The sequence below is a fragment of the Phalangium opilio genome, unplaced genomic scaffold (assembly GCF_054372755.1).
Source record: "Phalangium opilio isolate 3A_F unplaced genomic scaffold, DU_Popi_V2 ptg000329l_1, whole genome shotgun sequence".
NCBI classification, from domain to species: Eukaryota; Metazoa; Arthropoda; class Arachnida; order Opiliones; family Phalangiidae; genus Phalangium; species Phalangium opilio.
Genome location: NW_028324226.1, coordinates 4699738 through 4722208, shown reverse-complemented (window position 1 = coordinate 4722208; position 22471 = coordinate 4699738). Strand labels below are relative to the sequence as shown.

Genomic DNA, 22471 nt, shown 5'->3' with positions numbered 1-22471 from the left:
ACTACAGCAATCGAATTTCAATAATTCAAAATAAATTTACTAGTTTTACAGGTTAACCTTAAAATTAACCTTTTCTCTAAATTAGAAGGATTTAGAAAAATGAAAAATCCTATTGACGCTATTCAACGATCTTTAATGAGCCAAAGCATATTATCATTTAGTACATTAATATCTAATTAGGGTAAATTAAATGGGAAGTTAAGTAATATGTCAAGACGAAGTTCCAAAATGTTATTGTTTGATCATGCGTTTATTCAGGTTCCTCTTTGATTTGGATTCTCATACGAGGATATGAAAAAACGCCAAAGTTTGCAAGTTGCTCTGCAGTTAACCTTTTCAATACAACACGCGAAGCTCGCAATTTAAATTTTTTGAAGGAACATCTTTTTCCGTTGTGTTTGACCAACGAATCTTTGGTGAAAAACACGGTTTTGCATTCGTGGCAAATGTATTTTTCGTCTTCTTCTAAAGGTATTCCAGCAATCTCAGAACACTCGTGACTACGTAGTGAGACTTTACTTTTGAAACCACTTTTGCAAATGTCGCATTTATAGGGTCGGTCCATAGAATCAACACATTTATGATTCTTTAGCATACTCAAGGTTTTAAATGCTTTATCGCATTCGGAACAATTGAGATTCTTCTCGGAAGTGTGCAATTTCTTGTGAAGATTCAAGCGATGCTTTGATTTGAAACGAAAGCCGCACACGTTGCATTTGAAAGCACGCTTCGACAAATGTACGACTTTATGCTCCTCCAAATCGGTTTTGCGTTTGAAGGTCATCTGACACACTTCACATTTAAATGGACGAATGGAAGAGTGTTTGACCTCGTGTTGTGTCAAAGTTTCTTTGCGTTTGAAGGCCTCCTGACACACTTGGCATTTAAACGGACGAATGGAAGAGTGTTTGACCTCGTGTCGTGTTAAAGCTTCTTTGCGTTTGAAGGCCATCAGACACACTTGACATTTAAATGGAAGAACGGAAGAGTGTTTGACCTCGTGTCGCGTCAAAGCACGTTTCTGTTTGAAGGCCATCTGACACACTTGGCATTTAAACGGACGAACGGAAGAGTGTTTGACCTCGTGTTGTGTCAAAGTTTCTTTGAGTTTGAAGGCCTCCTGACACACTTGGCATTTAAACGGACGAATGGAAGAGTGTTTGACCTCGTGTCGTGTTAAAGCTTCTTTGCGTTTGAAGGCCATCAGACACACTTGACATTTAAATGGACGAACGGAAGAGTGTTTGACCTCGTGTCGTGTCAAAGCACTTTTGTGTTTGAAGGCCACCTGACACACTTGGCATTTAAACGGACGAACGGAAGAGTGTTTGACCTCGTGTTGTGTCAAAGTTTCTTTGAGTTTGAAGGCCTCCTGACACACTTGGCATTTAAACGGACGAATGGAAGAGTGTTTGACCTCGTGTCGTGTTAAAGCTTCTTTGCGTTTGAAGGCCATCAGACACACTTGACATTTAAATGGACGAACGGAAGAGTGTTTGACCTCGTGTCGTGTCAAAGAACTTTTGTGTTTGAAGGCCACCTGACACACTTGGCATTTAAACGGTCGAATGGAAGTGTGTTTGACTTTATGTTGTGTCAAAGCACCTTTGTTTTTGAAGGCCACCTTACACACTTGGCATTTAAACGGACGAATGGAAGAGTGTTTGACTTTATGTTGTGTCAAATGTTGTTTGTGTTTGAAGGCCAGCTGACACACTTGACACTTAAATGGACGATCCGACGAGTGTGTAATCTTATGGTAATCTAATAGCGATCTTGCATTAAATGACTTCCCGCAGGTGTCACATTTAAAAGGCTTCTCGGCTTGGTCCATTAGTGTGCCACTCGCTAAAGCAGATTTACTACCAACTGGACCTTTACTTTTTTGACGTCTATTAGGCTTTTCTTTCCTGGTGCAACCTTTCTCAGTCTCCCCATCAGTTCTCTTTTTTCCTTGACCTTTTCCAGTGTTTTCCGTTGGCGCATGGACAGGAACTGTTTCCGTAGCAGTGCTAGGCTCATCATCTTCCTCCTTAATGATGATTGGCCATTTCACCTCATAGTTTGAAGGTGTCACCTGACCTGAGTCTGGCAACTCAGTTTTTATGAACTTCACTGAAGGAAACATTTTGCGCTGTTCGTTTCTTGAATTATTTGCCATTTCTAAAAGAAAGACTCTTAAGTGCTTATGGTTATAAAGGGTATATGGGTGTACAATTGTTAAATTGTGTGATGATGAAGTCAAAATTGATGTGGCTACTTTCAGATCTTTAGATTTGTGACGATAAATTTTCTTTAGTTAATTTTCACCAGAAAATTTTGAATTATCATAAGTATAATTCTGGTCTCCGGTATAACAATATATTTTCCTCAAAAATGGAGCAAACAGGAGATTCGACTGAATTGACGCTGGCAGTTTACGTTACCGTCCTGTAGAGGCATGACAGAAGCTAGCGCATCGGGGGGGGGGGGTACATCAGTTTTATCAGTATGTATTGACGGGCAATGAGAAAAATTTCATCATCGGTTTCAAGGTAGCATTCCTTCCTATCGGGATTTCGAATTAGTTTACTTTGAAATCAACTTGTCACTGTTATCTTTGTTGGTTTAAAGAAAACCATTCCCCTTACTCTACTAACTTGATACTTGACACACTCTTTTAAAATTCATATTTCACACATTCATAACGGTAATTCGCGTGACACGTGCAATGGACTGCCAACAACTCCAACGGTGACAGTACAAATAACGTCTGCTAAATCGCCAGGCTCCCGACTTCGGATATAGCCCACTAGATCCACGCTCACGGACGCAAGCTCGCCTGCTCGCGCTATAGTAATCGAGTGGGCTATAGTTCGGAGAAGTGAAACCTTGGAGCAGAAACTAGAATGGAAGATTCTATCATGGAAGAAGAAGGGTGTAATGGAATGGTGAGGTGAATAGGCAGACGGCCACGCGAAATGTAGGGTCACGTGGGAAAACTCTCCTCTCCTCTCGGCACTAGCTGTAACTCGATTACTGCTTTGCGCAATATTGGCGCGCAAGCCACCTCCTTGCGCGCACAGAGAGAGGGATACACTGTTTAGATCCGCTCTCTACCGCCTCTACTACTGCGCAGAAGCTTTCAACGTTGGTGATAAACTCGGGAAGGAGGGGATGAAAAGAGGGAAGTTACGATTTTTCAACGCGCTCTCTTTAACACTATAGGACCCTTCCACCAGGCTGGGAAATAAGGATATTTTTTAAACTAGTCCTTTGGACCAGTGACCCCCTAGTGTCTGAAATAATTTACTGGTCTCCGGACTGGTCCCAGCCTTTGCTCTCCAATAGATTTGCAATTAATAAACTGGTCCCGAGGACCAGTAACCCCCACTTCTTGAATTAAAAAACTAGTCCAAGCAATTAATAAACTGGTTTTGGACCAGAGGAAGTGTGCTATTTCCCAGCCTGCCTTCCACACCCTTCTTCCATGATTCTATCTTCTACTCCGGTACTATTTTCTCTTTCTAGATTATTAAAATCACGTGACTCATTGAGAGTGCCGAGAGCTTTGCATGAATATTCACCACGCGGTTTTTAAACGGCCTAGTGAATCTGAGAATGAAATAAAGAAAGCCATTTTAAAATGAAACTTTTGATTTTTAATAGATAAAATCCAATATTTGTTGGTGTAATTAGTTTTGATTGTTCTATATTTTGAACATTATAGCGTTAGAATAATTCTTTCCACATTATGTCTAAAAATATATGCACGTCTACTGAAACTGAGAGTATAAAGATGGCGAAGTTTTTAACTGTAATTGTTTCATTACGCGTTTATTCATGTTCCTCTTTGATTTGGATTCTTAAACGAGGATATGAAAAAACGCCAAATTCTGCGAGTTGCTCTGCAGTTAACCTTTTCAATACAACACGCGAAGCTCGCAATTTAAATTTTTTGAATGAACATCGTTTTCCGTTGTGTTTAACCAATGAATCTTTGGTGAAAAACACGGTTTTGCATTCGTGGCAAATATATTTTTCGTCTTTTTCAAAAGATATTCCAGCCATCTCAGAACACTCATGACTACGCAGTGAGACTTTACTTTTGAAACCACTTTTGCAAACTTCACATTTAAATGGTCGATCCAAAGAATGAACCAATTTGTGACTCTTCAACAAAGTCAATGTTTTAAAGACTTCATCGCATTCGGGACATTTGAAATTCTTTCCGGACGTGTGCAATCTCATGTGAAAAAACAAGGGACCCTTTGATTTATAACGAGAGCCGCATACGTTGCATTTGAAGGGTCGGTCCAAAGAATGAACCAATTTGTGACGGTTTAACATACTCGATGTTTTATATGCTTTATCGCATTCGGAACACTTGAAATTCTTTTCGGAAGTGTGCAATTTGTTGTGCGTATGCAAGCGGTGCTTTGATTTGAAACGAGAGCCGCACACGTTGCATTTGAAAGGACGCTTCGACAAATGTACGACATTATGCTCCTCCAAATCGGTTTTGCGTTTGAAGGTCATCTGACACACTTCACATTTAAATGGACGAACGGAAGAGTGTTTGATTTTATGTTGTGTCAAAGCTTCTTTGCGTTTAAAGGCCACCTGACACACTTGGCATTTAAACGGACGAATGGAAGAGTGTTTGCCCTCGTGTCGTGTTAAAGTTTCTTTGCGTTTGAAGGCCATCAGACACACTTGACATTTAAACGGACGAATGGAAGAGTGTTTGACTTTATGTTGTGTCAAAGCACCTTTGTTTTTGAAGGCCACCTTACACACTTGGCATTTAAACGGACGAATGGAAGTGTGTTTGACTTTATGTTGTGTCAAATCACTTTTGTGTTTGAAGGCCATCTGACACACTTGACATTTAAATGGACGAACGGAAGAGTGTTTGACTTTATGTCGTGTCAAAGCACTTTTGTGTTTGAAGGCCATCTGACACACTTGGCATTTAAACGGACGAATGGAAGAGTGTTTGACTTTATGTTGTGTCAAATGTCGTTTGTGTTTGAAGGCCATCTGACAGACTTGACATTTAAATGGACGGTCCGACGAGTGTGTAATCTTATGGTAACTTAATCCCGATCTTGCATTAAATGACTTCTCGCAGGTGTCACATTTAAAAGGCTTCTCGGCTTGGTCCATTAGTGTGTCACTCGCTAAAGCAGATTTACTACCAACTGAACCTTTACTTTTTTGACGTCTATTAGGCTTTTCTTTCCTGGTGCAACCTTTCTCAGTTTCCCCGTCAGTGATCTTCTTTCCAAGACCTTTTCCAGTGTTTTCTGTAGGCGCATGGACTGGAACTGTTTCCGTAGCAGTGCTAGGCTCATCATCTTCCTCCTTAATGATGATTGGCCATTTCACTAGATAGTTTGAAGATGAAACCTGATCCGAGTCGGGCCCCTCAGTTTTTATGAATTTCACTGGAGTAAACATTTTTCGTCTTACTGAATCTGAAAATGAAATGAAGAAAAAGTCATTTTGAGTTAAAACGTTTGATTTTAATAGACAAAATCCAAGATTTGTAGGTATAATTAGTTTTGATTGGTCCATATTTTTAACATTATAGCGTTGGAACAATTCGTTTCATATTATGTCTAAAAAATGCACGTCTACTGAAACTGAAAGTATAAAGAGGACGAAGTTGTAAAGTCGATTGCGCTGAGAAGCGGAAGTTAAACAAAAAAACCTTTCATGGATGGTCAGTGGACTTTCAAGACCTAAAAATCAGTATAGTTTATAATTTTCCTCAAATGTGGATTGTTTGTTTCAGTTTTGGTGGTTTTTATTTACACGAAGACTACAGCAATCGAATTTCAATAATTCAAAATAAATTTACTAGTTTTACAGGTTAACCTTAAAATTAACCTTTTCTCTAAATTAGAAGGATTTAGAAAAATGAAAAATCCTATTGACGCTATTCAACGATCTTTAATGAGCCAAAGCATATTATCATTTAGTACATTAATATCTAATTAGGGTAAATTAAATGGGAAGTTAAGTAATATGTCAAGACGAAGTTCCAAAATGTTATTGTTTGATCATGCGTTTATTCAGGTTCCTCTTTGATTTGGATTCTCATACGAGGATATGAAAAAACGCCAAAGTTTGCAAGTTGCTCTGCAGTTAACCTTTTCAATACAACACGCGAAGCTCGCAATTTAAATTTTTTGAAGGAACATCTTTTTCCGTTGTGTTTGACCAACGAATCTTTGGTGAAAAACACGGTTTTGCATTCGTGGCAAATGTATTTTTCGTCTTCTTCTAAAGGTATTCCAGCAATCTCAGAACACTCGTGACTACGTAGTGAGACTTTACTTTTGAAACCACTTTTGCAAATGTCGCATTTATAGGGTCGGTCCATAGAATCAACACATTTATGATTCTTTAGCATACTCAAGGTTTTAAATGCTTTATCGCATTCGGAACAATTGAGATTCTTCTCGGAAGTGTGCAATTTCTTGTGAAGATTCAAGCGATGCTTTGATTTGAAACGAAAGCCGCACACGTTGCATTTGAAAGCACGCTTCGACAAATGTACGACTTTATGCTCCTCCAAATCGGTTTTGCGTTTGAAGGTCATCTGACACACTTCACATTTAAATGGACGAATGGAAGAGTGTTTGACCTCGTGTTGTGTCAAAGTTTCTTTGCGTTTGAAGGCCTCCTGACACACTTGGCATTTAAACGGACGAATGGAAGAGTGTTTGACCTCGTGTCGTGTTAAAGCTTCTTTGCGTTTGAAGGCCATCAGACACACTTGACATTTAAATGGAAGAACGGAAGAGTGTTTGACCTCGTGTCGCGTCAAAGCACGTTTCTGTTTGAAGGCCATCTGACACACTTGGCATTTAAACGGACGAACGGAAGAGTGTTTGACCTCGTGTTGTGTCAAAGTTTCTTTGAGTTTGAAGGCCTCCTGACACACTTGGCATTTAAACGGACGAATGGAAGAGTGTTTGACCTCGTGTCGTGTTAAAGCTTCTTTGCGTTTGAAGGCCATCAGACACACTTGACATTTAAATGGACGAACGGAAGAGTGTTTGACCTCGTGTCGTGTCAAAGAACTTTTGTGTTTGAAGGCCACCTGACACACTTGGCATTTAAACGGTCGAATGGAAGTGTGTTTGACTTTATGTTGTGTCAAAGCACCTTTGTTTTTGAAGGCCACCTTACACACTTGGCATTTAAACGGACGAATGGAAGAGTGTTTGACTTTATGTTGTGTCAAATGTTGTTTGTGTTTGAAGGCCAGCTGACACACTTGACACTTAAATGGACGATCCGACGAGTGTGTAATCTTATGGTAATCTAATAGCGATCTTGCATTAAATGACTTCCCGCAGGTGTCACATTTAAAAGGCTTCTCGGCTTGGTCCATTAGTGTGCCACTCGCTAAAGCAGATTTACTACCAACTGGACCTTTACTTTTTTGACGTCTATTAGGCTTTTCTTTCCTGGTGCAACCTTTCTCAGTCTCCCCATCAGTTCTCTTTTTTCCTTGACCTTTTCCAGTGTTTTCCGTTGGCGCATGGACAGGAACTGTTTCCGTAGCAGTGCTAGGCTCATCATCTTCCTCCTTAATTATGATTGGCCATTTCACCTCATAGTTTGAAGGTGTCACCTGACCTGAGTCTGGCAACTCAGTTTTTATGAACTTCACTGAAGGAAACATTTTGCGCTGTTCGTTTCTTGAATTATTTGCCATTTCTAAAAGAAAGACTCTTAAGTGCTTATGGTTATAAAGGGTATATGGGTGTACAATTGTTAAATTGTGTGATGATGAAGTCAAAATTGATGTGGCTACTTTCAGATCTTTAGATTTGTGACGATAAATTTTCTTTAGTTAATTTTCACCAGAAAATTTTGAATTATCATAAGTATAATTCTGGTCTCCGGTATAACAATATATTTTCCTCAAAAATGGAGCAAACAGGAGATTCGACTGAATTGACGCTGGCAGTTTACGTTACCGTCCTGTAGAGGCATGACAGAAGCTAGCGCATCGGGGGGGGGGGGGGTACATCAGTTTTATCAGTATGTATTGACGGGCAATGAGAAAAATTTCATCATCGGTTTCAAGGTAGCATTCCTTCCTATCGGGATTTCGAATTAGTTTACTTTGAAATCAACTTGTCACTGTTATCTTTGTTGGTTTAAAGAAAACCATTCCCCTTACTCTACTAACTTGATACTTGACACACTCTTTTAAAATTCATATTTCACACATTCATAACGGTAATTCGCGTGACACGTGCAATGGACTGCCAACAACTCCAACGGTGACAGTACAAATAACGTCTGCTAAATCGCCAGGCTCCCGACTTCGGATATAGCCCACTAGATCCACGCTCACGGACGCAAGCTCGCCTGCTCGCGCTATAGTAATCGAGTGGGCTATAGTTCGGAGAAGTGAAACCTTGGAGCAGAAACTAGAATGGAAGATTCTATCATGGAAGAAGAAGGGTGTAATGGAATGGTGAGGTGAATAGGCAGACGGCCACGCGAAATGTAGGGTCACGTGGGAAAACTCTCCTCTCCTCTCGGCACTAGCTGTAACTCGATTACTGCTTTGCGCAATATTGGCGCGCAAGCCACCTCCTTGCGCGCACAGAGAGAGGGATACACTGTTTAGATCCGCTCTCTACCGCCTCTACTACTGCGCAGAAGCTTTCAACGTTGGTGATAAACTCGGGAAGGAGGGGATGAAAAGAGGGAAGTTACGATTTTTCAACGCGCTCTCTTTAACACTATAGGACCCTTCCACCAGGCTGGGAAATAAGGATATTTTTTAAACTAGTCCTTTGGACCAGTGACCCCCTAGTGTCTGAAATAATTTACTGGTCTCCGGACTGGTCCCAGCCTTTGCTCTCCAATAGATTTGCAATTAATAAACTGGTCCCGAGGACCAGTAACCCCCACTTCTTGAATTAAAAAACTAGTCCAAGCAATTAATAAACTGGTTTTGGACCAGAGGAAGTGTGCTATTTCCCAGCCTGCCTTCCACACCCTTCTTCCATGATTCTATCTTCTACTCCGGTACTATTTTCTCTTTCTAGATTATTAAAATCACGTGACTCATTGAGAGTGCCGAGAGCTTTGCATGAATATTCACCACGCGGTTTTTAAACGGCCTAGTGAATCTGAGAATGAAATAAAGAAAGCCATTTTAAAATGAAACTTTTGATTTTTAATAGATAAAATCCAATATTTGTTGGTGTAATTAGTTTTGATTGTTCTATATTTTGAACATTATAGCGTTAGAATAATTCTTTCCACATTATGTCTAAAAATATATGCACGTCTACTGAAACTGAGAGTATAAAGATGGCGAAGTTTTTAACTGTAATTGTTTCATTACGCGTTTATTCATGTTCCTCTTTGATTTGGATTCTTAAACGAGGATATGAAAAAACGCCAAATTCTGCGAGTTGCTCTGCAGTTAAACTTTTCAATACAACACGCGAAGCTCGCAATTTAAATTTTTTGAATGAACATCGTTTTCCGTTGTGTTTAACCAATGAATCTTTGGTGAAAAACACGGTTTTGCATTCGTGGCAAATATATTTTTCGTCTTTTTCAAAAGATATTCCAGCCATCTCAGAACACTCATGACTACGCAGTGAGACTTTACTTTTGAAACCACTTTTGCAAACTTCACATTTAAATGGTCGATCCAAAGAATGAACCAATTTGTGACTCTTCAACAAAGTCAATGTTTTAAAGACTTCATCGCATTCGGGACATTTGAAATTCTTTCCGGACGTGTGCAATCTCATGTGAAAAAACAAGGGACCCTTTGATTTATAACGAGAGCCGCATACGTTGCATTTGAAGGGTCGGTCCAAAGAATGAACCAATTTGTGACGGTTTAACATACTCGATGTTTTATATGCTTTATCGCATTCGGAACACTTGAAATTCTTTTCGGAAGTGTGCAATTTGTTGTGCGTATGCAAGCGGTGCTTTGATTTGAAACGAGAGCCGCACACGTTGCATTTGAAAGGACGCTTCGACAAATGTACGACATTATGCTCCTCCAAATCGGTTTTGCGTTTGAAGGTCATCTGACACACTTCACATTTAAATGGACGAACGGAAGAGTGTTTGACTTTATGTTGTGTCAAAGCTTCTTTGCGTTTAAAGGCCACCTGACACACTTGGCATTTAAACGGACGAATGGAAGAGTGTTTGCCCTCGTGTCGTGTTAAAGTTTCTTTGCGTTTGAAGGCCATCAGACACACTTGACATTTAAACGGACGAATGGAGGAGTGTTTGACTTTATGTTGTGTCAAAGCACCTTTGTTTTTGAAGGCCACCTTACACACTTGGCATTTAAACGGACGAATGGAAGTGTGTTTGACTTTATGTTGTGTCAAATCACTTTTGTGTTTGAAGGCCATCTGACACACTTGACATTTAAATGGACGAACGGAAGAGTGTTTGACTTTATGTCGTGTCAAAGCACTTTTGTGTTTGAAGGCCATCTGACACACTTGGCATTTAAACGGACGAATGGAAGAGTGTTTGACTTTATGTTGTGTCAAATGTCGTTTGTGTTTGAAGGCCATCTGACAGACTTGACATTTAAATGGACGGTCCGACGAGTGTGTAATCTTATGGTAACTTAATCCCGATCTTGCATTAAATGACTTCTCGCAGGTGTCACATTTAAAAGGCTTCTCGGCTTGGTCCATTAGTGTGTCACTCGCTAAAGCAGATTTACTACCAACTGAACCTTTACTTTTTTGACGTCTATTAGGCTTTTCTTTCCTGGTGCAACCTTTCTCAGTTTCCCCGTCAGTGATCTTCTTTCCAAGACCTTTTCCAGTGTTTTCTGTAGGCGCATGGACTGGAACTGTTTCCGTAGCAGTGCTAGGCTCATCATCTTCCTCCTTAATGATGATTGGCCATTTCACTAGATAGTTTGAAGATGAAACCTGATCCGAGTCGGGCCCCTCAGTTTTTATGAATTTCACTGGAGTAAACATTTTTCGTCTTACTGAATCTGAAAATGAAATGAAGAAAAAGTCATTTTGAGTTAAAACGTTTGATTTTAATAGACAAAATCCAAGATTTGTAGGTATAATTAGTTTTGATTGGTCCATATTTTTAACATTATAGCGTTGGAACAATTCGTTTCATATTATGTCTAAAAAATGCACGTCTACTGAAACTGAAAGTATAAAGAGGACGAAGTTGTAAAGTCGATTGCGCTGAGAAGCGGAAGTTAAACAAAAAAACCTTTCATGGATGGTCAGTGGACTTTCAAGACCTAAAAATCAGTATAGTTTATAATTTTCCTCAAATGTGGATTGTTTGTTTCAGTTTTGGTGGTTTTTATTTACACGAAGACTACAGCAATCGAATTTCAATAATTCAAAATAAATTTACTAGTTTTACAGGTTAACCTTAAAATTAACCTTTTCTCTAAATTAGAAGGATTTAGAAAAATGAAAAATCCTATTGACGCTATTCAACGATCTTTAATGAGCCAAAGCATATTATCATTTAGTACATTAATATCTAATTAGGGTAAATTAAATGGGAAGTTAAGTAATATGTCAAGACGAAGTTCCAAAATGTTATTGTTTGATCATGCGTTTATTCAGGTTCCTCTTTGATTTGGATTCTCATACGAGGATATGAAAAAACGCCAAAGTTTGCAAGTTGCTCTGCAGTTAACCTTTTCAATACAACACGCGAAGCTCGCAATTTAAATTTTTTGAAGGAACATCTTTTTCCGTTGTGTTTAACCAACGAATCTTTGGTGAAAAACACGGCTTTGCATTCGTGGCAAATGTATTTTTCGTCTTCCACAAAAGATATTCCAGCAATCTCAGAACACTCGTGACCACGTAGTGAAACTTTACTTTTGAAACCACTTTCGCAAATGCCGCATTTATAGGGTCGGTCCATAGAATGAACACATTTATGGTTCTTAAGCATACTCAAGGTTTTAAAGGCTTCATCGCATTCGGAACAATTGAGATTCTTCTCGGAAGAGTGCAATTTCTTGTGCGTATGCAAGCGATGCTTTGATTTGAAACGAAAGCCGCACACGTTGCATTTGAAAGGACGCCTCGACAAATGTACGACATTATGCACTTCCAAATCGGTTTTGCGTTTGAAGGCCATCTGACACATTTGGCATTTAAATGGACGAACGGAAGAGTGTTTGACTTTATGTCGTGTCAAAGTTTCTTTGAGTTTGAAAGTCATTTGACACACTTGACATTTAAATGGACGAACGGAAGAGTGTCTGACTTCATGTTGTGTCAAAGCACCTTTGAGTTTGAAGGTCATTTGACACACTTGACATTTAAATGGACGAACGGAAGAGTGTTTGACTTTATGTCGTGTCAAAGCACCTTTTAATTTGAAGGCCATCTGACAGACTTGACATTTAAATGGACGGTCCGACGAGTGTGTAATCTTATGGTAAGCTAATAGCGATGGTGCATTAAATGACTTCTCGCAGGAGTCACATTTAAAAGGCTTCTCGGCTTGGTCCGTTAGTGTGCCACTCGCTAAAGCAGATTTACTACCAACTGGAGCTTTACTTTTTTGACGTCTATAAGGCTTTTCTTTCAATTTCCTGGCGCAAACTTTCTCAGTTTCCCTGTCAGTTCTCTTCTTTCCAAGACCTTTTCCAGTGTTTTCTGTAGGCGCATGGACTGGAACTGTTTCCGTAGCAGTGCTAGGCTCATCATCTTCCTCCTTAATAATTATTGGCCATTTCACTAGATAGTTTGAAGATGAAACCTGATCCGAGTCGGGCCCCTCAGTTTTTATGAATTTCACTGGAGTAAACATTTTTCGTCTTACTGAATCAGAAAATTAAATGAAGAAAAAGTCATTTTGAGAAGAAACTTATAACTTTTAATAGACGGAGTGGGTACAATTAGTTTTGACTACTCTATTTTGAACCTCATAGCGTTTGATAGTTCTCTATTTTCAAATTATGTCTAAAAATATGGGCGTCTACTGAAAATGAGAACAAAAAGAGGCGGACGTTTTAAATCGATTTCTTCCAGAAGCGGAAGTTAAAAAAGAAACCTTCATGAGTGGGTCAGTGGACTTTCTAGACGCGCTATTCAACCTCACCAACCCTTTGGCTGCATCCTTCAACCTACATTGTATCAAAGTATTGATCGCCTTCTAAACAAGGAAGCCTAAAGGATAAAACGGATTTCTGTCGCTTCCTTTACATTTTGATTTAGCCCATCCCTTTTGCCTACAGCGTCTGTCAGGCTAGCCTTTTTCAAGCCAAAATACGATCTTTCGGTCGCTTGAATTCGATGGGAAGCAAATAAAAACGAAGTACTCATCATGACCAAAGTGAATTTGCAAGAAATATGAGGCAGAGATTGGTGATATTGAATTTTGGTTTCAACTATCAGAAAAGCTGCAACTGGAACTGAAGAGTTTTTAATCCCTTAACCTTTACTTTCCTCTACACCAATATTGTAAATTTCTAATATGAAAAAAAAAAAAACGTCCTTTCGGTGGCAGTTTGCCTTATAAGCAATCCACGCGACACTTTCATCCCCAGTAGTCGAATTTTGGTGTCTATAAAACAGATCAAACCATTGAGAACCTAGGATAGGAGAGAAACATTCAACGTCAGCCCCCCCCCCTTTTCAAAAGCGGTGCTCGGTATCAGAGTTCCCCACATGCGCAATCAGTGCAGCAGAGAGAAAAAAAATCAGAGAATTTTGTCCTCTAAGCGTATGTCTTTTCGTATTTACCCTTTTTGAATTTCTTTCTAAACGGAGCAAGTGAAGCCTTGCTCCTAGGCTGTGCGCCGAGATAGGTGCGTGTGAGAGAGATATCGGGCTGTGCCGTTATAGTGCCCTTCCCCCTTCTATCTTTGACTCTCCTTATACGTGCTCCTGGTCTGACTGAGTGAAAAGCGTCATAAAACATTGGGGTCTACAACATTTATTTACGGTGATTTGGGTATACATACTTTGCCCCCCTAAAACACAAGGAAATAGTCACAGAAGAACGTTATTGAAAATTTGAACCTTCATCTTGAAGTGTACTATTAAATGGGTAGAAGTGTGCGTACTTTGCATGGTAATGTAAAGCTAATTACTCCCCATGTGTTAAGGTCCGTCGTACCGAGCGCGAGCCTTAGGTACCTTATGATCATAGTGTAAGCGGACCTTTACTATTTCCCTGTTTTAGGGGCCAAACAAAGTTTGGCAGCCAATAGCTCTGTGACTAATTGAATGTCGTAGACCCCATGTTCTTTGACTCAAAGAATGGAACACTTAATTTATGACAGACTTATTGGAAACACCCTGTATAATACCGTTTTGTTTATCAGACAGAGAAATTTATAGTAATTTATAGCTTCGTGGTAATTGACTTCTTGTACTGTACAATCGATATAAGAACAGACAAAACGAACGAATGAAAATTAAAAAAAAAATTAAACCAGGAGGACTGACTAGTAAAGAAAGCTTTTTATATCAGAGAAGTTTGGCTAGAGATCAAAGCGAGCCCCCTGGAGTCTAGCTCTACTACTGTACGCCATACATGTTGTTGGGGTTATTGGCGGCGCCAACAAACTAACACTCGTTCTCATTTTGTGTCATTGAACCTTTCGCGTGTCCACCGTTGGCTCCGAGACATCGAGGCAGGCTGGCTACTGGACAAAATGAATAAAACCTCTACATTAATGTAACTCTCTTTTCAGCAAGAATGAATTACAATAGCAGTAGGCCACAATGATGTAAAGGCGTTCAGTCTAGATTATAATTTGATATCGCTTAATGTCCAGATGTTTAAGTCCGTGTATAGCATCATTAAACAATGGAATAGTATCTCCAGACCCACAATCTTTCGTTAAATATATAGAAACGGGGTTATATCTTAATTTATATATACACGATTTGGGTGAATAAGGGGTCATTGAAAATACAGAAGCAGTTTTGGGACAATTCTAAGTTACGTAGCCTCTGTATCCCCATCTACGGCAACGAAGTCCTCCCAGCAGGAAGAATTGAGGTAAGATGGGCGACCTGCAGCACTGAAACTCTCCCAGTTTACCTCACGCAGCCCCTATACTTCGGTAGGCGATTGTTAAATCCTGCTACGTAGTGCCATTGTATTTGTATAAGAGCTAGCTTCTAATTTTAAGACACAGGGGGCGTTCTTTACAATTCCGTACTGTACGACCCTACCTAAACCCTTGCCTAAAAGCTGAGGATGTTTTGAGTACTTCGATGCAGTAGGTGGGGGTACGGAGGCAACGTTACATGGTACGAAAACGTCAAGGATGCCCCTGTGTCTTGAAAATAGAAGCTAATTCATGAGAGCTAGCTTCTATTTTTAAATGGCGCTACGAGGCAGCACTTATACCCTACCTTAAGACAGAGGTACTTTGGGAGATTTTCATTGCGGCACATGGCCCACGAATATTTCTACTCCATTTCACCTCTCCTCCAAGTTCTTAGGTCGTTTCGCGAGAAAATGGAAACACGAGGGAAAGATAAAAATATTAAGGCCTTTGGGAATTTGTGCAAGCATGCTTTCAATCGCGTTTTTAAACATCTTTAAAGTTTGATAACGAATTGTTGTATTAAACCACGACATAGTGATTGAGTAATTTCATTACCTCAGCGAAATGAACAATAAATAGGGTTGGTACTGGTAATTGGGAACACTTTTTACAAATCTTTGAATAACTTCGGTTGCGCTAACGTTAGACACCTGAAACTTTCAGGACATGAAATTTGATTCTTTAGACACAATTCGCTATGATTTCAGCTTTTTAACTCTTTTAAATTTTGCACAATATCCTATTTCCAAAACCCCTTAGAGGAACCCAAATGTGAACAGTCGCTGGTAAATGTAAACACCCTGACCCTAAATAGTGAACGCGGGACCCAAATGGGAACACTAATGCTAATCGAATGGGAGGAATTAAAAAGGCCCTAGGAAAAAAAGCTACCATTACGTAGGGCCTAAATTCATGCACCCGGATTAAAGTTTACGCAGATTTGATAAGTGATAATAGGATAATATAGTTAAAAACAATACCTGAGTCAAAATGCTCCATAATTTGTTGAGAAGTCACATTTTATTCAGCCCCTAGCATAACAGCTGACTCGCGATCCCGCTTTCGCGCCCAATCAGTAGTGGTAGCTACGGCCCTCTTACGGCTAAATTGATAACTTTACTAAAGGCGCGAAATTTGAGCATTTTTTTGGGTCAATGATGTATTTTAAAGTTAATATTATCCGAAAGTAGCTTGTTTACACCACTGTTACGTTTAATCTTTTAGTAAAATAGCTTAAAAAGGATTCGAATTAACTTTGAAACGTCGTGTTCACATTTGCAATTTTTACTTGGTTTTTTCCAACTCTAGTTTTGAATCGAATTCTGAACCGAAACCAGAGATTTTAATATCAATTTTATAGCGAAAAACGTGATCTATCCAATGGTTAAAGGTTTGTTATCGTGGGATTATTGTAACTCTCGCTAAAGCTTATTCCCCGATGGTACTGTATTAAGAAACACCTAAAATTGGCATCAACTTAAGTTGATCAGTCCGAGTTGGTGCGTATATTGGTCCGTATCTTTCATCCACGTATTCCTACAATATTCTAATCATTTTTATCGTAATCCTCGATATTCAATCTACAAATTGAGCCCTTTAAAAATGAATTTGAGCTGCCCAAAAATTAGTTACAAAATTTTAAAGAAAAAGTGTTCCCATTTAGAATCGTTCCCAATTACCGGTACCAACCCTAGTTAATCACTGCTGAGAATACAATTCAATTAACTTTGATTAATGCAATTTAATAATATCGTCTTTGTAGAGTCCAAGTGACTTTGGAAAACTGAAATTTCAATTACAAAATTCGTTTCAGTTATATCCTACCTCCTACGTATATTATTCAATTTATATAGTTCAAAGGTCAATTTTCCAGCGTTTTACCCAACACAATCGACTGTATCTGGCTTGAACTTTACTAAGGGCATTATGAAGGCAATCTTCCCACCACGCTTTAATCCCAAAGGAAGATTTAGAAACAGAGAAGGTCTTCACACCAACGATAAACTCAAAAGAATTATAAGATATATTCCATTTCTCTAGCCAAAATGGGAAGAATATCCTTCAGAACAAGTGGAAGAAAATAACGCGTCCAAACACAACGAACCTTTGATTTGTAAGGATATTCTTAACCATCCCAAAAACAAAGAAAAATTAAACAATAGTTCGTCCTCTGAGACACAAAACATGACACACTTTATGCCATATTACCATGAGTTTAAAAGATATGTTAAATAAGTATGACACTACATATACTTCGTAATGCTGGAGACTTACTGAGAGCTAGATCGAGAACGACGCGAGAATTGACTACACTCGGTTTTGCAGGTTCCAACATTCATCGTTTTATTCTCACCATAAGTTTATAAAATATGCTCCATAAGAAAGACACTACCTATACTTCGTAATGCTAGAGACTTACAACTCGAGCTAGTTCTAGAACGACAAGCGAGTATTGACTACACTAGGTCCGGTTTTGCAGACCATGGATTAACTAACGCTAGGGATTGTTCACTAACTGTGTTTCCCATGTAATTCTATCGCCAACTACGTGTTCCGAATTATTCCGTGATTCCCCTCTTCATTCTCCCAATTTATTGGACCAAAACGGATGTAGATATAGCGCCATCTCTCGTGTAGTCAATTCTCGGAAGCGAGAATTGACTACACTCGGTTAATTTTGCAGTCCATCTTCCTATTTAGTCTGTACTAAGCCTTTGGCAGTACCTTACCAGGTGTCGCTTTACAAGAATCTACGACCTACGTCACTTCATAAAAAGCTCTCAGCAGGCCTCACCAGGCGTCGCTTTACGAGAATCTATGACGTTTCACCTACGTCACTTAAGCTCTCAGTAACCAGTGACAAACTTATGGAACCTATCTTAAGAACTTATGGAATTACCCATGATTTAGAAAAAGAAAAATCGAAAAGTAACAGAAACATTTATGACTGACAGTAGAAGGTAAGCTTCTACTACTCTTGCTATATTTTCTCCTAGTCTCTGCTCTCATTGTGCGCGTATAATTAGGTATAGCGTAATTAATCCTACAAACGAAAGACAACAGAATCATGAACAAAACAAAATAAAAAATCCCAAAACGTGGGTGTGTGTGCAACGCGTAGGATGACCCTTTCTACCCGGAACTATCATTAGTATAAAGCTTAAGGAAGAAGCTGTAGACTCAACAGCCTCAAGGGATACGTGATGGTCTTCTCGGAGTATATCGCAAGCACGCAGCCGGTTTAAGAGGGATATATACAGGGTGTTCCAAAAAGTGTAATGATATAACCGAAGTACAACGTCTTCCATGTGAAATCAATTTAGAGTCGAAAATATATAACTTCTATAATCATAAGTTCATAAGATATGTTCCATAAGTATGACACTTTCTATATTTCTGAGAGCTAGTTCGAGAACGACAAGCGAGAATTGACTACACTCGGTTATAGTTTTGTAGTCCATCTTCCTATTTAGTCTGTACTAAGAAAGGCTTTGACAACGCCCCACCAGGCTTCTCTTTACGAGAATCTATGACCTACGTCACTCAATGACAAGCTCTCAATAGTCAGTGACAAACTTATTGAACATATCTTATGAACTTATGCTATAACATATTGCCCTAAAGGGCTACTGTTTACGAGTTATAATTAGAAGCGTAAAAGTGTTAGCTTTGTCTTTCAGTTTCTACTTTAAATTGAAGGGGCCATCCCTAAAACACTCCGATCATAACTTGTAAATGATGTCCCTTGGGCCAAAATGTCATAGAAGTTAATACACTTTCGACTCAAAATCTATTTCCTATAGAACCATCTCATTGTACTTCGGCCCTACCAACCGTTTATGGAGGAGCAAACACCCTGTATATATACGGCAACAAAGAAGCGGCTATTCCGTATAACTATTCTATTTATATTTATAAGGGTACGTTATCTCACCTCGTCCGCGTGGTGCTTCCATTGTAAAGGCATAAATGAAGTCCGATTAATACGAAACGTTTTGAAGTGAAATCCCGCATACAGCCGTAAACGCAACCTGACGTTGACAAGTAATTAAGGATTTCCTCCACTATCTACGTATATAGATTTAGATCTAATATCCTTTGGGTATTGAGAAATTTCAAGCTTATGTATAGCGATTGAATGATGTTGCTGTCTATTGCAAAAGGTAGTCTTTAGACGAGTTTGATTATACAACAGAAGACCTTGTTCATTGTGACGGAAAACCACTAAATAGGGAGTCCTGATTCACTCCTGAACGAAGATTAGTGTTTTCAGAAATTTTAGGTAAAGTAGATCATTGCTGTATTTACTTGAAGAGAAACCAACGCGCAGTGGCGGAGGGTTTCCTTCAAACTAGTCAAGTGGCAAAACCAGATAGAGCCAGAGTTTACTTCAGGCGGGAGGCTAGCTAACTCGCACTGCCTCTAGCGGTGCTTCATAAAGCCCTATAAAGTTCTCATCACTTTACCGCCACGAGCGTCTCACGTTTTAGAGGGAAAATTCCGATACCGCTACCAGAGGGCCAACCGTTGGTGTGTTATCAAGAATATTCACTTTCGCCAAGTGAAGAATTTGGTTACCTCGATACTTCTAGTCCCTTATCTTACTTCTGGTAATAGGCATGCTCAAGGAAAGATTATTCCAATCCATCGCCATCTTGAATGAAATGGCGGCCGGAATTGTAAAAAAACCTTTATGGAATAAGTGAATCCGAATAACCTTGATTGCGTGTTTTAACCGATTTCACTAATTTTTATAATACTGGTTGCCAATACCTTATAGACGGGCTTTACGACCTTTGCTCTTCGATTTGATTTGACGTCATATTTAAAAATGGCGGCCCGAAAAGTAATAAAAATGTCCCGACGGGTTTATGGGCCTTTGCCACTTGATTATGTAACGATAAAGATTAAATAACAGTTACAGGAAAGAGAAAGTATGTTTATAGGCCTAGTGAAGACTCAAGAGGAATAGTCGGTTTCAAATTTTGGTCAAACTCTAGCGGGTAGAAAACTACTGTTATTGGAAACCGAATGAGAAAAAAAATATTAAGAAATTCGAGAAATTTCGGAGTATTTCCGAAAATATTATGTTTCTATTTCCTCGATTCATTCTATAGTTATTTCCGGAAACGACTGAAAAGTGCATCAAAACGCTGACCTATTATTGACCTACACGTTTATATTTTGGCGCTCAGGTCTTTTTAAGCCACAAGAGAGAAAAAATAGAAGAACAAAAACTTTTATGTCGCGGAGTGTTCCAAATAACTTCCGTGTGTCTCAATGATTAGTAATCTAAGTAATCTCTGGGGTATCGCAAACTGCTACCTACCTACGTTAAATTACCTGGTTCAACATTACCAAGCATAATTCTAAAATAAACATCAATTAAGACACAAAGTTAACTGCCCTATCAGGCTCAGCTTCTCACTCAACCTCGTCATATAATCTACTATTCGCGCTTATATATTCTTAAGCTGATACTTTCCCTGACGAGGAGTCATTTACATAAATTACGTTTCCTCTGAAGTATATATATATATACACTTCTTTCGAGAGAAGTGTACCATCCACAAAGCGGGAGGGTAATTGTAAAAGATTTTTCCCAACATCCCTTGACATTTGAAGCAAGGTTATTAAACCGAATCACATACGCGATAAATAGTTCTCTCATCATTACTCTATTAGCTCTTAACTATTTGCCAAGGCGCATGCGCTTGTGGATTTTTGTCCCACGTCAAGACAATCAAGGTTTGTGGGTTGATTGCTGAGTATTTAGTACCAAACAGTTATAGAATTCACCATAGCACGGTGCGATGCCCATCTCTGAACTTAGTTTGATGAGCGGGAGAGTAAACAAAAAGGGTTCATGAACCTGGGAAGAGTTATGTTACATTACTAAAATATTAAGAGTATACAGAGTTTCATCCTTCTGGTTTCCCACATCTGAATAGGTCTGACCTTTGAGATAAGCCTTTCTGAGTTGTGATGGAACAAAAACAAATCTTACTCTACTGGATTTAAGTCGATAGCGTGCCCTTTTGCGTGTGAAATTCACTAGCAAGATATATTACAGAAAAGGCAGAAAAACTTAATTCCGTCTGAAAGATAAAGAGAAAAACTAAATTCCTATTTTGATTAAAAAGAAAAAGAAAATCAAGTCTTTCTATTCGGGTCGCCGAGAGGCGTAGGCGGTGGAGGGAGAGAGAGATGACGTACGTCCCAAGATGGAGAGTCCTCTAGAAAAAGAACGTGTTCCATAACAGATACGACTCGCGTGGACAACTTGTTGCCGGGACGAAAAACATTTTCCCCATTCAAACCATAGATTTAACTCGTTGGAAGGGGGACGAGTTTCCAATCGCACTTTACTACATCTTTTTCTCAATTCATAGACCTTTTATTACAGAGGACTGGACCAAGATATCAGTGTGGGTGAGAACGGATGAGTAAAAAATTATTTGAATGTAGGTCATAGACTCCACGTGACGCCAAGATCCAAAGACTCCGTATAGAGTACGACTGGACACATAGTCCTTGACGATCTAAGTTAGTTTAATAGAACCACACCTCTTCTTCGTCACATCCCTCTGATTTATTTAAAAATAAATTTTACAAACCAGCCCCTGACTTCTTTTAAGACACTTCATAAGGGGTCATCCCAGAGAAGGCTATACTCGTGCCGCAAATTTGTCTCAAATAAAACTGCACACATCCATTACGAAGGCTAATTAACAGCTTTAGTTAATTAACGTATTAGTAATTAGTTTATTTCAATAGTTTCTAAATTAAATAATAATTAATTTGAGTTAGATATTATTATCATACTACACCACTTCTGTAAGCTAAAACCGTCTTTAAAAAAATGAGTATTTAATGCACACTATTTAAGGAGTTAGTTTACACTTCCTGTTTAAATCTAAAGCCATTATTCTTTTCCCCCGGTATTAGTTCATTGTCGAACCGATATTGAACGAAGTAAAGTCTCCATCACTGGATGGAAGTAAAGGATCGGAAGAGGACTGAAGAACATCGATTCGGTTCCGACGTTTCCATGGCAATTGGCTCTGACCTCATAAGACGAAACGCGCGGGGGAGTATTACAGTACAGCTAGAGGAAGACGCTTCGCCGACTATAGAGTAAAGACCGTAAGGAGTTGGAAAGCGAGGGGGGAAAAAGAGGGGAGAGAATTCGAGACGTCTAAAACGCGTAGGATGAATTTCACTCCAGGGTACAAAATTGTGATAACGGAATCGAAGTTGCGTGCTAAGAATAGCTCGGACAGAAAAGGGTAGATTCCACCGACAAAAATACCATGGCCATAGAATTTTGATGGCAGACGAAACAAACAAAGCCTTAAACTAAAGAGAGATTTGTTTTTCTTTCAACTTTTG

At 39.2% G+C, this 22471-nt stretch overlaps 4 protein-coding genes across 17 annotated transcripts in view; all 4 read right to left on the bottom strand.

Annotated features, from left to right (window-relative positions):
- Positions 1-112: 112 nt before the first annotated feature.
- LOC149610434 (uncharacterized) lies at positions 113-3472 on the bottom strand. 3 transcript variants are annotated; one of them, XM_089858782.1, is made up of 3 exons: positions 2631-3472; positions 2261-2547; positions 113-2163 (listed from the first exon to the last, which is right to left on the bottom strand). In XM_089858782.1, the coding sequence occupies exon 3, from the start codon at positions 2159-2161 to the stop codon at positions 251-253; it is 1911 nt and encodes a 636-aa protein (XP_089714908.1). In that variant the 5' UTR covers positions 2162-2163; positions 2261-2547; positions 2631-3472; the 3' UTR covers positions 113-250. The 3 variants fall into 3 exon arrangements, with proteins under 3 accessions (XP_089714908.1, XP_089714905.1, XP_089714907.1); XM_089858779.1 differs by having other exon boundaries at positions 113-2547; XM_089858781.1 differs by having other exon boundaries at positions 113-2543.
- Positions 3473-3618: 146 nt separating this feature from the next.
- On the bottom strand, positions 3619-5768 carry LOC149610433 (uncharacterized). Its single transcript, XM_089858783.1, has one exon. The coding sequence runs from the start codon at positions 5557-5559 to the stop codon at positions 3817-3819; it is 1743 nt and encodes a 580-aa protein (XP_089714909.1). The 5' UTR covers positions 5560-5768; the 3' UTR covers positions 3619-3816.
- Positions 5769-5917: 149 nt separating this feature from the next.
- LOC149610432 (uncharacterized) lies at positions 5918-9027 on the bottom strand. Of its 3 annotated transcripts, XM_089858788.1 has the most exons (3): positions 8186-9027; positions 7814-8102; positions 5918-7716 (listed from the first exon to the last, which is right to left on the bottom strand). In XM_089858788.1, the coding sequence occupies exon 3, from the start codon at positions 7712-7714 to the stop codon at positions 6056-6058; it is 1659 nt and encodes a 552-aa protein (XP_089714914.1). In that variant the 5' UTR covers positions 7715-7716; positions 7814-8102; positions 8186-9027; the 3' UTR covers positions 5918-6055. The 3 variants fall into 3 exon arrangements, with proteins under 3 accessions (XP_089714914.1, XP_089714913.1, XP_089714915.1); XM_089858787.1 differs by having other exon boundaries at positions 5918-8102; XM_089858789.1 differs by having other exon boundaries at positions 5918-8098.
- Positions 9028-9173: 146 nt separating this feature from the next.
- LOC149610427 (uncharacterized) overlaps positions 9174-22471 on the bottom strand; it is a 176916-nt gene continuing 163618 nt past the window's right edge. For 4 of the 10 annotated variants that reach the window (XM_089858796.1, XM_089858798.1, XM_089858799.1 and 1 more), the window contains 2 exons: positions 10539-11014; positions 9174-10202 (listed from right to left, as the gene is read on the bottom strand). In XM_089858796.1, coding sequence (XP_089714922.1) covers positions 9372-10202; positions 10539-10997 — 1290 coding nt within the window. In that variant the 5' untranslated portion in view covers positions 10998-11014 and the 3' untranslated portion in view covers positions 9174-9371. Of the gene's footprint in view, positions 10203-10538; positions 12841-16059; positions 16927-18532; positions 19111-22471 lie in introns of those variants that run through there. The other 6 variants (XM_089858800.1, XM_089858802.1, XM_089858795.1 and 3 more) reach the window with 5 other exon arrangements.

Coding starts and splice junctions, on each gene's coding strand:
- LOC149610433 (XM_089858783.1), bottom strand. CDS start 5,559: ATGGACCAATCAAAACTAATTATACCTACAAATCTTGGATTTTGTCTA.
- LOC149610434 (XM_089858779.1), bottom strand. CDS start 2,161: ATGGCAAATAATTCAAGAAACGAACAGCGCAAAATGTTTCCTTCAGTG.
- LOC149610432 (XM_089858787.1), bottom strand. CDS start 7,714: ATGGCAAATAATTCAAGAAACGAACAGCGCAAAATGTTTCCTTCAGTG.